This window comes from Mercurialis annua, linkage group LG3 (assembly GCF_937616625.2).
Source record: "Mercurialis annua linkage group LG3, ddMerAnnu1.2, whole genome shotgun sequence".
Classification (NCBI taxonomy): domain Eukaryota; kingdom Viridiplantae; phylum Streptophyta; class Magnoliopsida; order Malpighiales; family Euphorbiaceae; genus Mercurialis; species Mercurialis annua.
The window spans coordinates 75415794-75428233 of record NC_065572.1 but is presented as its reverse complement, the minus strand read 5'-3'; the positions used below and the strand labels follow the sequence as shown (position 1 = coordinate 75428233).

The 12440-nt window shown below is 28.0% G+C and overlaps 1 protein-coding gene and 1 long non-coding RNA gene across 4 annotated transcripts; both read right to left on the bottom strand.

The window, feature by feature from the left end:
* Window positions 1-183: 183 nt before the first annotated feature.
* On the bottom strand, window positions 184-1928 carry LOC126674281 (uncharacterized). Its single transcript, XM_050368708.2, has 3 exons — window positions 1691-1928; window positions 924-978; window positions 184-761 (listed from the first exon to the last, which is right to left on the bottom strand). Exons 1-3 carry the CDS (start codon window positions 1841-1843, stop codon window positions 418-420), a joined length of 552 nt encoding a protein of 183 aa, XP_050224665.1. The 5' UTR covers window positions 1844-1928; the 3' UTR covers window positions 184-417.
* Window positions 1929-7708: 5780 nt separating this feature from the next.
* On the bottom strand, window positions 7709-10928 carry LOC126671847 (uncharacterized). 3 transcript variants are annotated; one of them, XR_007639151.2, is made up of 7 exons: window positions 10604-10928; window positions 10429-10499; window positions 10248-10338; window positions 9665-9691; window positions 8806-9025; window positions 8537-8608; window positions 7709-8003 (listed from the first exon to the last, which is right to left on the bottom strand). It is a non-coding gene; the product is annotated as an uncharacterized LOC126671847 (long non-coding RNA). The 3 variants fall into 3 exon arrangements; XR_007639149.2 differs by having other exon boundaries at window positions 7709-8608; XR_007639148.2 differs by lacking the exon at window positions 8537-8608.
* Between the last annotated feature and the right edge of the window lie 1512 nt (window positions 10929-12440).

Sequence of the window (12440 nt, the reverse complement as noted above, 5' to 3'; positions counted from 1 at the left end):
CGGTGTAGGTAAGAATTTTCCCATGTTATCAATACAAGAAAAGGACTCTGAATATAGGCTGGGCTGAAAAATTAACTATGCAAAAAGATGGATAAGCTAATACACAAATATAAAGTGATAGAAAGTTGCTGCTACTGAGAAGAAGATGGCTTAACACAACAGAATGTTGCATTATTTGGAAAATAAACAGAACCATTGAGGCATGACTTGGTTAAAAAGAGAATAAATTTCAAGTAGTCCTTTTTGTAAACATGGATGAAAGCCAAACTCATCCCTATCCATCTCCCTAATATCAAAACTTTTTGTCTATACCAAAATGCAGCATCTCGGAACTCTGCAGTTACTTTATGCAAAAAGAACAATTTCTGACTCCTAATAGTTAGTTAGAGACTGCATTTTCTATATTACTTGACAAAATCAGGTGATATTGGAAGAAGTACAAGTTGATGACATTTTACTTTTCATAGTTTCTCTGAAAGACTCTTTTGTCACCCCATTGTAAACAGGTTTGCCGCCTTTGAATGTGATGAAATTCCGATCAAAATCTGAACTGCCCACCATGTAGCTTTGTCTAGGGTGAATATCATTAGCTTTCACCTGTGGAAGATTATTCTCTTCCGAAAATTTATCGAACAGCTGCTTATGTTGAAGCAACTCAGACACGTTTTCACCCGACAGAGGCTGACTTGTTGGCAAGGGCGTTTCAACGGGGTTTATTTCTACGGTCATCTGCTTGTATAAGTTCATCAAATGCTTCATTTCTGCGGGTTGAATAGACATAATACATAAGATACCGAGTAGGCTTTCAAGCAAAAAAATCCATAGCTTATCATACAGCAATTCTTATACTTCTAAATAAAACGCTGATTCATATGAATTTGAAAGAACAACATCAAGAAAAATGCATAAGAACAACAACTAACGTATTTGAAGTTCATGAGCTGCTTTGCAATTCTGAAAGTCAGGTGTCTCGAGCACCTATATAAGGAGCAATATTTTAGCATATAAACATAGAGGCACAATCTAAATTATACTTAAACAGGACAAAATAAAATTAGGATCAACATCAACTATTCCAGACATCAATAAGTGTGGCTAGAACAAATAAGAAATCAATGAGTCAAGTCAATACAAAAACCAGAGTTAGCTTCCAAGAAATCAGAAAATCAACGAGTCAGCACAGCGCATGAACTAGATTTAGCTCAGAATGAATCAGAGAATAAGTGATCACCACAAGAACCATGTATGAAATTCTATACATGTGTATTACGCCTTAAATCAATAAGCATAAAAATTGCTGGATTAATAAAGCACGAATCCGAGTCATCAAAACAAGAAAGAATAACAAGTAGCATCTGAACTAGATGATGCATATATTAGTAAACCCTACAAAGAAATCTTATGTGTTTTGCATGCATTCGAAGATGATTATGTTATCAGTGCAATTACCACTAACTAAATATGTTCATTAGAGAGGCATTAATATTATGCAAAAGGGTTCTCTAATATCAACCTTTAAAATTAAGGTTTACAGAAAGTTTTACTTATAACGTTTCAAAAGTGTTCATATCGTCCCGAAACATTGATTTTTTTTGGGCTAATTATAAATTAATTAACGAATGGAGGTTACACTTATGAAAAGCAAGTAAATTAAAAACCAAAGTTGGAAAGCAATCCAATAAAAACATGCCTGGAGAAACTGGGGACGAAGTTGTGGAAGAAGAGCGCGAATTTTGAAAAAAGGGGAGCTGTATAAATTACTAACATCGCTCCCCAACTTTCTTTTCTTATTGGAATTACTATTAGGTGCCTTTATTGGAATTTTTGATTCTATTGCTTCCATTGGCGACACTGATTGTGAAATTCACCAAACTTCTCTCGCAATTTTCTCGTATAATTTCAGATTCATAAACTACTCCATATTTAGACTGTTCTGCTGCCATGCTTGGGCGGATTCAAGGACATAAGTAGCAATATGACCCCTTAACTTATAAGCAATAGTCAATTAACACATAAACTAATTTTGTGGACAAATCAATATATAAATTTAGTAATTATAGACAATTAACCTCATTTTGATAATTTAGCTTACAAGTTAAAAGCGTAAAATGCCAATTGAAGGGGCAATTAGCTTATAAATTGAGTGAGTAAGTTGCTAAAATGACACTAATCGTCTATAATCACCAAGTTCGTGTACTGATTTGTTCATAAAGTTAATTTATGAATTGATTTTTCATTGTTTATAAATTGAGGGAGTATATTACCATTTAACTCTGGATTTGAGTTAGGCCCCATTGGGCTTGATTTTTAAATAGAGGAAATTAGACATACCACTTATTTTTGAAAAATAATCCCAAAAATACGTGGCCTTCTATTTGTTTGCATCCAAAACTTATGGTGCACTATTACACGTAATGGGCTAGAGTTTGTCTCATCTAGCACGTGGTTTTTCCCTTTTTGTTGCTTTGAACACTTTTCTTCTTCTTTCTTGTTTTTTCCTCCCTTTTTTTTCTTTTTCTTATAATCTTTCTCTACTTCGAAGCTCGCCGGAGTCATCTTCTTCTCCGATAATTGATTGTTCTCTACTGCCAAGAAATAGATAGAAATTCTTCATTCTATTTTTCAATTAATTTATGTAATGTAAAATTCCTTTTTAGGGTACACTAACATGTCGTTGCCGGAGAATTAATTTGGGTTGATTTTGATTTTTGATTGAAAAATTATATCTAAATGGAATAAAATTTTTATGGGTTGCTCCTTCTAGCCATTGTTCTTCATCCTTTTGATATTCTACCGCTAGAATTAGAAATTTTTTGTGTTTGTTTTTGCCTTTAACTTGCATTTGATGATCAACAGTTGATGATAAAATTCTTTAAGTTGTTCTTGGTGGTGGTGGAGGAAGAAGACACATAATTACTGATGAACATGCTCCTTAAAATGAGACTATCATGATTTAACCCTTTCAATTGAAATTAAAATTCAGTGTTTTTGGTTGTTTTAAATTCCTTAATTTATGTAGGGATTTTTTATTACTTACAATCTTCTTTTGTAGTTTTGTTAGATGAGTTCTTAGAGATGGTCATAAGAATTCAATTGACAAGATTCTGCAAACTGCGGAAAGGATAATTTATCTACACTTAATTCTTAGTGGGCGTGTAAGAGGAAAAAGAGACACAAATGGCATCAGTTATATGCAAGTTACCTAACAATGAATAATATTTTTGGTTCTGGTTTATTGGATTTTAGTTTGAGTAAATTATATAGTTTTTTCATGAAATTTATTTAGAAAATAATAAGTATACTCATATATATGTTGTGTATTTTTTCTGTATACTTTATAGAAACTAATAAGTATATTTTTTGTATTTTTTGTGTATACTTTATAATTTTTTTTAGGAATTAATAAATATACTTTATATATATTTTGTGTATTTTTGTATTTTTTGTGTATACTTTTGTGAATTGTTTTAGGAAATAATAAATATACTCTATATATATTTTGTGTATTTTTTCTATATACCTAATAGAAAATAATAAGTATATTTTTTGTATTTTTTGTGTATTTAATAAAAAATAATAAGTATATTTTATGTATTTTTTTAAGAAATAATAAATATACTCGATATATATTTTGTGTATTTTTTCTATATACTTTATAGAAAATAATTAGTATATTTTGTGTACAGTGTTTTTTTTAAATAATAAATATACTCTATATATTTTTTGTGTATTTTTTCTATATACTTTATAGAAAATAATAAGTATATTTTATATATACTTTGTGTATATTTTGTAATGTTAAAATAACTAACTTTCATATATTTTTATATACATTTAGTAAATATTAAATATATTTTTTAAAAATAATAAATATGCTTTGTGTATTTTTTTAAACAATAAATATGCGAATAATATATATAAATATATATGAAAAATGTACATTAAAGTATACAAAAAACATATTACAATTATACTAAAAATAAATATATAAAATTTACAAAAAGTGAAAAAAAAAACATACGTACTATTATAGGAATGATGAAGAATGTATTGATATATTTACTTTTAAACTAACTAGTTTCGCATTACATGCTACGCACGTGGCTCGTAACGTAACTCGTCAATGAACATATTAGCAAATTTAGTATAATTATATCAATTTTTTATTTATAATTAAATATTAAATTAGTTAAGAATTTTTGTAAAAGTAAATATAATACATTCGGTTATAATTTTTTTTTTCCATACTGAATTTATTCTTGTTTTGGTTTTATAATAACCATAATTAAATAATTAACTTAATTTTATTGATCTAATATAGTATTTTAATTTTGTAGTTCAATCAAACTAAAAGATAGGTATTCCTACTAATTTGGAGACAATTTAGTTATTTTTTACATACTAAAAACTAAATTGGAGATAATTTAGCTACCTATTCTAATTAGGATAATTATAATAGTGATTAATTAAATAACTAATTAGTTAATGACTATAAAATCTTTATTTAGTAGTATACTGAAAAGGATTATTCAATAAATTTGTATGTCCCCCCTCCCATCCGTACTTTTATATATAGTATAGATATATAATCGAGTTATTTTGTGTATTTAATTTAATATCAAAATAATTAATTTTAGTACACATCATTATGCTTTTAATATACTTGCAATTTCAAACAGAGTTGAAGTTTATTTCCTCCTAAACTATTTTTCATAAAAAAATAAGAAACAATACATGATTTGGAAAAATGTTATACTCCAACATACTTTTATACTGTTATCTTTATATAGAACAACAATTAAAAAATAGAGTATATCAAGATATTTTCTTTCTTTCTTTAACGAAATAAAGATTAAAACTAAGCTTGGTAGAAGTGTTAAAAAGTGAGATATGTGGATGACGGTGTGTAGCAAAAGTTTGAGGATAGATCTGGTATGCTTCAAAATTTAAAAGTACCGCTGCATGGAGCGGATATGGCGGCGGTTGTGCCGCCTGGGCATGCGAACTTTCTGTTTGGACCGGAGAAGGTTTTTTTGGAAGTTAGATCGCCGATGATGGTCCCGGCGTTTGCTAAAGTGGAAGAAAGTAAATTATAATTAATTTTATTTTTTATTTTTTCAGAAAATGGTGATCTGAGAATGAGAGAGTGAAGAAGAGGAGATGAGGATGTGTGGGGTCCAATGTTGAGAAGTTCACGTGCTGGCTGCAATTATTTAAAGTAAATCAAGTGTAAATGCAATTTTATTAGTCTAACAAGTGTTGAGTTCAAAATAAAATAGGGACACGTATTTTTAGTATTATTTTTAAAAAAGTGGACAGTTTTCAAGAAAGCCCTTTTAAATACAAGCCTGGATTCATTTCAGGCTACGTAACTATTATTTAAAAAGCTCTTTATAAAAATATATATTTTCGGCAAATTGTTTGTATAAACACACACACACATACATATATATATATATACATATATATATATATATATATATATATATATATATATATATATATACGTTTTTTTAATTTTATAACATTATACTTTTGGTAGATATTTAGTAAGTCATTAGTAGACTAATGGTGGAATTTTTGATAATTGATCATGATTACTATTGAATTTTTAAATTTTTTTATTTAAGTAAGTAAACTATTTTTTTTTCTTCTTTTCAATCATTGAATTTTTTTTTATTTTGATATTTCCGGCCAAAAATATTTAGGTGGCAGTCGGAAGTTGACATGTGGTAATCAAATTTTGCTAGTTTTACTTTGAAATTTTATTATATGCACATAATTTTACTTTAAAAATGAGTTTTAGGTCAAATTATGCATACATGACAAGTTTTTAGGTAAAATAAATAAATTATTTTTGTAAAATTTTAATTCTTCATAGGTTTAGTTCAATTTTAAACATTCGCATGATTTTAATGAAATTGCGTTTATTAATTGATGGAAAAGAGAAAGATAAGTTGAGTGAAGTTTGAATGATCATATAGAAAATATTTATTATACGACTTTTATTTTTTTATAGTGTAATATGTATCAAAGAACTATTTTTGAAAAAAAAAGAAGTTTGAATGATTGCGTGTATACTGTGCTGTGAGGATATATTGGTATTTGTTTACACGGGCTTATTTGAAAATCAAAGCCCATAAAGGCCATTAGGCTTGGTATTTGGTTTCAATATGAAATTTAGTCTCATCAGAAGTGTTTTTCTTCTTAAAAATAGTAATTAGACTTAAATTGGGATTCTAGATTATGCTTAGCATTTATTTGTATTATATGCCATTCAATCGATAAATCAAAAACCAAAGCTCCTGTACTTTTTATCTTGTAATTTTCAAATTATTATTTATTTAGGAGTACGTTTGATATTAATTTTATTTAAATTTTTTTAACCTCCGTATTAATTCTTATAGTTTTTTCGCTTAAATTTATTAACCCAAAAGCATGTGTGAATTTAAACACTGATTCATTTAAAGCATCAAAGCTAAACAATATCCATCTATTAATTTAAAAATTCGAATAGAAATTTATTCCCGTGCAAACAATATTTAACAAATTTATAGGTCATACTGAAATAACGAAATTGATTGCGGTGAATTGACTAAAGTCGTTACAAATATTTAAAATTAAATTAAATTACAAAGGTTTAATTTAATAATTATAAAAAGTCTTAAAATAATAGATACTTTTTATATATACTAGTTTCGCATTCGTAACGTAACTCTTCAATGTACATATTAGTAAATTTTTTATAATATTATCAATTTTTTATTTATAACTAATATTAAATTAGTTAAAAAAATTTATAAAAGTAAATATAATATATTCGGTTATTAAATTTTTTTTCTATATTAAATTTATTCTTCTTTTGATTTTCTAGTAACCATAATTAAATAATTAACTTAATAAGATAGAAATTTAAATAATAATATATTGACCAAATACAGTATTTTAATTTTGTAGTTAAATCAAACTAAAAGATAGGTATTCCTACTAATTTGGAGACAATTTAATTATTTTTTACATACTAAAAACTAAATTGGAGATAATTTAGCTACCTATTTTAATTAGAACTTTAATTATAATAATAATTAATTAAATAACTAATTAGTTAATGACTATAAAACCTTTATTTAGTAATAAACTGAAAAGGATTATTCGGTAAATTTGTCTGTCCCCCACCATCCGAGCTTTTATATATAGTATAGATATAGATTAGATCTAAATTATTTTGCAATGATGTACTGCAAGATAATTATAATGCTATCTTGACTTTATAGTACTTTGGTCCCAAAACCCATTGTCATTTACATTTGCTAATATAAAAATTTGATTATAGTTTTGCACGAATTTGTGTTTGAAAAATATAATCTAAATAAGTCTTAGTTAATTTCTCAATATCGATTTATATCTGAAAAGAAATAATGCATATTGAATTATCCAAGAATTAAATATTCCTGACTATTTTGTAGAAACTGTGAATCTGTTTTAGTCATTGATGAAACTATTGCTAAATCCCCTATATACGCATACTTAATACAAAAGCTAATCATGCAAAAATGCTGTATAATATTTTCTCCGTCTGATTTTATTTATTTACTAGTACGAAACCCTCGCGTTGCTTCGGAATAACTGTTTCTAAATTTAAAGTATAACAACTAAAAAAGATGATACACAATTTACAAATATCTAATAATAAATGCGTAATAAAAGATTAAGTAATAATCCATAATTAACAATTAAATACAAAATTGGTATTATCTTACACAGCCTATGGAATAAAATATAAGTAAAAGCTTAAAATTATTATACTACTAATTAGTACTTTCTCTTGGAAAACAATCAATCTCAACATGTCAAATCCAGGTCAATTGGAAAGATAATATTAAGACATTTGTTGCTTATCAGATTAAGAATCAAAAGAGTTCAGTTCGGGCTAAACTTCAACAAAATCACTTGAGCGAATTCAGGTTGCATGCCTTGGCAGACTTTTAAGGGCATATTTGTTTCTGAAACATGGAAAGAACATGAAACAAACATGGAAAGAACATGAAACAAACATCATAAGTAATGCCGCATCAAAATATTATTAACGATCTGGCTCAAATAAAATTTGTTATAACTATTTTCCTCAAGAACCTTTTCAGTTTGTGCCTATTATTCATAAATTAAAGAACTCCATAAAGTAAACCCAAATTCATAGGTGTACATTAATTTAAGCATACAGCGCTAGGAAAAACTCCCAAGAGACCAACTTAATTTGTTGGAGAGCTTCATGCGATAGATACTTATACATCATATAACGTATGAGTTTTGCAGATATTCATAAAAATTGTAAAGACGGAAATTGAATGGGGAACCTTTTATATTCAAAACCAATTCCAAAATTAGCTACCTCAGATATATTTATTAGTACACATGCTCAAGAAAATAGATAGCAGCAACATGTTTATAGATTGCTAGTCAATGAGTTTATGCAGAAAAAATGATCAATTCAAAAACACAAAAGGCAACATAATCAGAAAACAAAAAATCGAGGTACCTTCTTTCATGAGTCTTTCCCTTCAAATATCATATTGAGGCGCAAGCCAACATAAAACTCATAATTAACAGCCTCGTGATATTTGTTAAAACTGATAATGAATTTGCTTATTCAGAATCATTATCCTTCCACATTGACAACATATAAAAGCTGAAAATTAACAATGACAAAGTCTCCATGCCTATTGATAGTAAAAATCCGAAGGGACTAAAAATTCAACAGATGCATAGTAGCACACAAATAAGTTGTCGAATGAGAAAATGAATTACCTATCAGGTTAGTCAAATCCAAATCTAGCCTCAAAATAAAAGGACACGGCAAGCAACCATGCATCACTATGAACTGCAACCAATAATCCTTTTTTTGCATTCCATCTCTAGCAAAATTAATACCCAAAGAAGGCTCTGGAAGTTCCGGAGGCACCTCTTCAGCAGCCAGATTGATCCTACTATTCATTGAAAAATCCATATAGGCAAAGGTAATCCTTCTCTGCAATCAAGAAATTGACAGAAAAATAAATTTAAAAGCAATTGAACATGAATTTTAGCACAAGAACTGAAAGGATTGAAAGCCTATGTTCTATCTAAGTTAAGATTGAATATGTGCGAGTGACATTGGACAAATGCCAGGACGTGCCTTAAATTAAATGTAATTGATGAGGGGAGCAAAAAGGGTAAACTAATAAAGAAGAAGCTGCAAATATTATTAAAAATAAACTTTTGATTTTTTTTTCATATGCGTGGCTAGCATCATTGTTTTAAAAAGAGCTCATCCACATCATCAAGTTGATGCATTCCAAGATCATTACACTGAGATTAGTCGCATAGAGCAATGCAAATGTCCATGCACATCAAAAATATAACTTTCTTCTTGTTGTTTTTGGAAAAATTAATCAATTATTCACATTACAAAAAAAATTGCCTGCCAACGATGCTAGCCACGCATACCTCGCACAAGGATTAAATATTAAATATACACAATACAACCAAACATGAAGAGGGTAAAACCAAAAATTTAATCTCTGACTAACAGGCCACAAAACACATGAAATATAATGATTAAGACAAGAACTCAAAGACAAACTTTTAGACATATGGCATGAGGAGCTTAACAGATTGCACAACTTACCAATTTTTGTTGACATCGCACGGCAGCCTGCGAAATATTCAAAGTAACCAATGATATTGTCAATTTACATTATCAAAAAAAAAACTCTTAAAATTCCGATGAAGGACAACACAATTAACAATATGCTAAAGATTTTGGGTGTCGGGCAAGACCATTCTTATAATCCATATAAAGCAAACAAAAATGTTTTCTATAACCTTGAGCCCATTCAAATTTTTCCATCAATGCCAATGCAAAGTATATCCACACATCTGCTCCATAGCTGTTCATTCGATTTTCATATAACCAACACTAAAATGCATCAAAATTCTTTTATTGAACCATAAATGAACCATATATTCATTGCATTACATCAATAATGAAGAAACTCACTTGATTGCCTCAGTTTATCATCTAGCACAATCATTAGATTTTGAAAAAAATAGCAAATTTTCAGTTTATCATCTCTCGTAATCGTCCACTATATAAAAATGTTATAAAAATGCTGCGCAAATCAAAATACAATTTGACTTCAATACCAAAAAAAAACTAAACAAATTGAGCTCAAAATTGTATATAAATAGCCAAATCAGTTTATAATTACCTCTTTCCCAGTAGAAGTGTGTCATTTATTCATGAAATACATCTCGATTGAGCATTTTGTACAGACATTTGCATGTTATTGGATCAATTGCCTACAAACATTATAAATTAATTTATGTGCATTTTCCACAATAAAAAAAAGGTATTCTTCAAAAAAATACAAAGGAGGAAGCTAATATGACCTGCTAAACAGTAGAAGATCAGCTTTCTCAATAGTAGTGGCGTCGTAAATCATAGTTTACTGTATTCCAGCCTGAAAGATTAAAAGATAATTAAAATAGAGTCTGAGATATTGAGAGCAGTACTTCTATCATCACTGATTCATGAAAAACAAAAAAGTAAAAGACAAAGACATACATGATTAGGTATTAAAGAGAGAGGTGGGGAGATAAAAAAGAGAGGTCGACAGCAAACACGTCAAGGAAAACAGAAGAGGATCAAACTGAGACGTGATCGGTAAAGACATGTTCGACGCCTGCCGCTGATATTTGAGTCAGAACTAAAATTAGAGCAACCATTGTGATCGCTTTCAACATCCATCTGTGTTGTCTTCTTCCTTGACGGATCTGTGATTTGATGAAGCATAAATATCTTCTTCAAAGTCGACGGAGAATGAATTACAAGAAGAGGCGTAGGTAGAGAGAGGCGGCGATAAAGAGAAGACCACTGCTAAACCTAATTTCATTAGAAAAAGAAAATTGAAGGAAAGGGTACGGAGGCAGTTATGCTAAACATCAAGGGACAAAGTTGGAAATTTAACCCAAAAACACTGTTCAATGTACAGTGTTTTTGGGTTCTCTTTTATAAGATAGTATATAGATTTATTTTTACTTCTATTAAAAACATGTCAAATATCATAGATGTATTTTTTTATTCTTGTCTTTAAAATATAAAATGGACAAATACATCATCATTTTATTTATCAATCTATATACACTCGATCTCATTAATATGTTAATGATAAAAAGAAAAGTATATTATAATTTAAAAATAACATTCTTTTAAAAACATCAAAAATAGCAAAAAAGTGATAAATAAAATGAAATAGAAGAAGTATGAAGCATTTGACCTGTGAATTAAATTAAGTTAATGCTCCCCCATCGCAATAAGATTAAAAAAATAGGCACCTTTTATGTTTTATAATTTTTTTTATTTCATTTAATGTAATTTAACAAAAAAAATCAAAATACTTAGTGTAATTAGTGTTTTAAGAGAGAGGATATATTTTTATAAACAAATATAATGGGCATGAATATCATTGACATTGTCAAAATATTGAATTTTTGGCCATTAAAAACAAAAAAATGCCGTCGTGATTTGAATTGAATTTCATGCAATGTTATCTTTAGCCGTCCGTGATTAAGAAACCATCGCTCAAATATTAAATTTTTAGACATTAGAAATAAAAAAAATGTCATCGTAATTTGAATTGAATTTCATGGGAATGTTATCTTTAGTTGTTCGTGACTAAAAAAACCATTAACTTCGCTTAGTTATAATATTAAACTCAATTTATATGACCATTATTAATAGCGATAAAATAAAAAATATAAATAATTATCTTCTTAATTCATGTTAAAAAAATCTATATCTATTTTCAAACGATTGAGGAAGGAGGTATTATATAAAAACAGAATATACTGATTTCTTTTTTGATAACTAGAGAAAGGGAAGTATTTGTAGGAAAAATTGATTCAGGATTCAGTAGTTCTACACTGCGTTTATATTATTTGAGAAACATAAAAATATCAACTACTAAAATTTTAATCCTATAAAATCAATACTATTGTTCTACTAAAACTGAAAAATACTAACTGATTAAAAATCAAAAAAATAAAAAGAATATGTGAAGAAATAAAATGCCGAGTTCATGTCGGAAAAGAATAACGTCATCTTTTTTGACTTCAAATTATTTCAACGTTTGATTTTTGCCCCACACACTCATACATGTTGACTTTTGGTTTTCTAGTTTAACCACCAATCAAATAATCAAAGACAAAATGAATTATTTTTAGAATAAAGACAAAATGAATTTAAATATCAAGAATTAAGTCAAATTGTTACTTTTTTAATTAAAAAAAAGGTGTTAGCTGTTCCGAAGTCTAATCAATTTGCTTCAGTGTATAATGTGTATTTACAACTGATAAATTTTGTAATTCATTCGTCACTTTGAAAAGAAAAATTAAGGATCTAC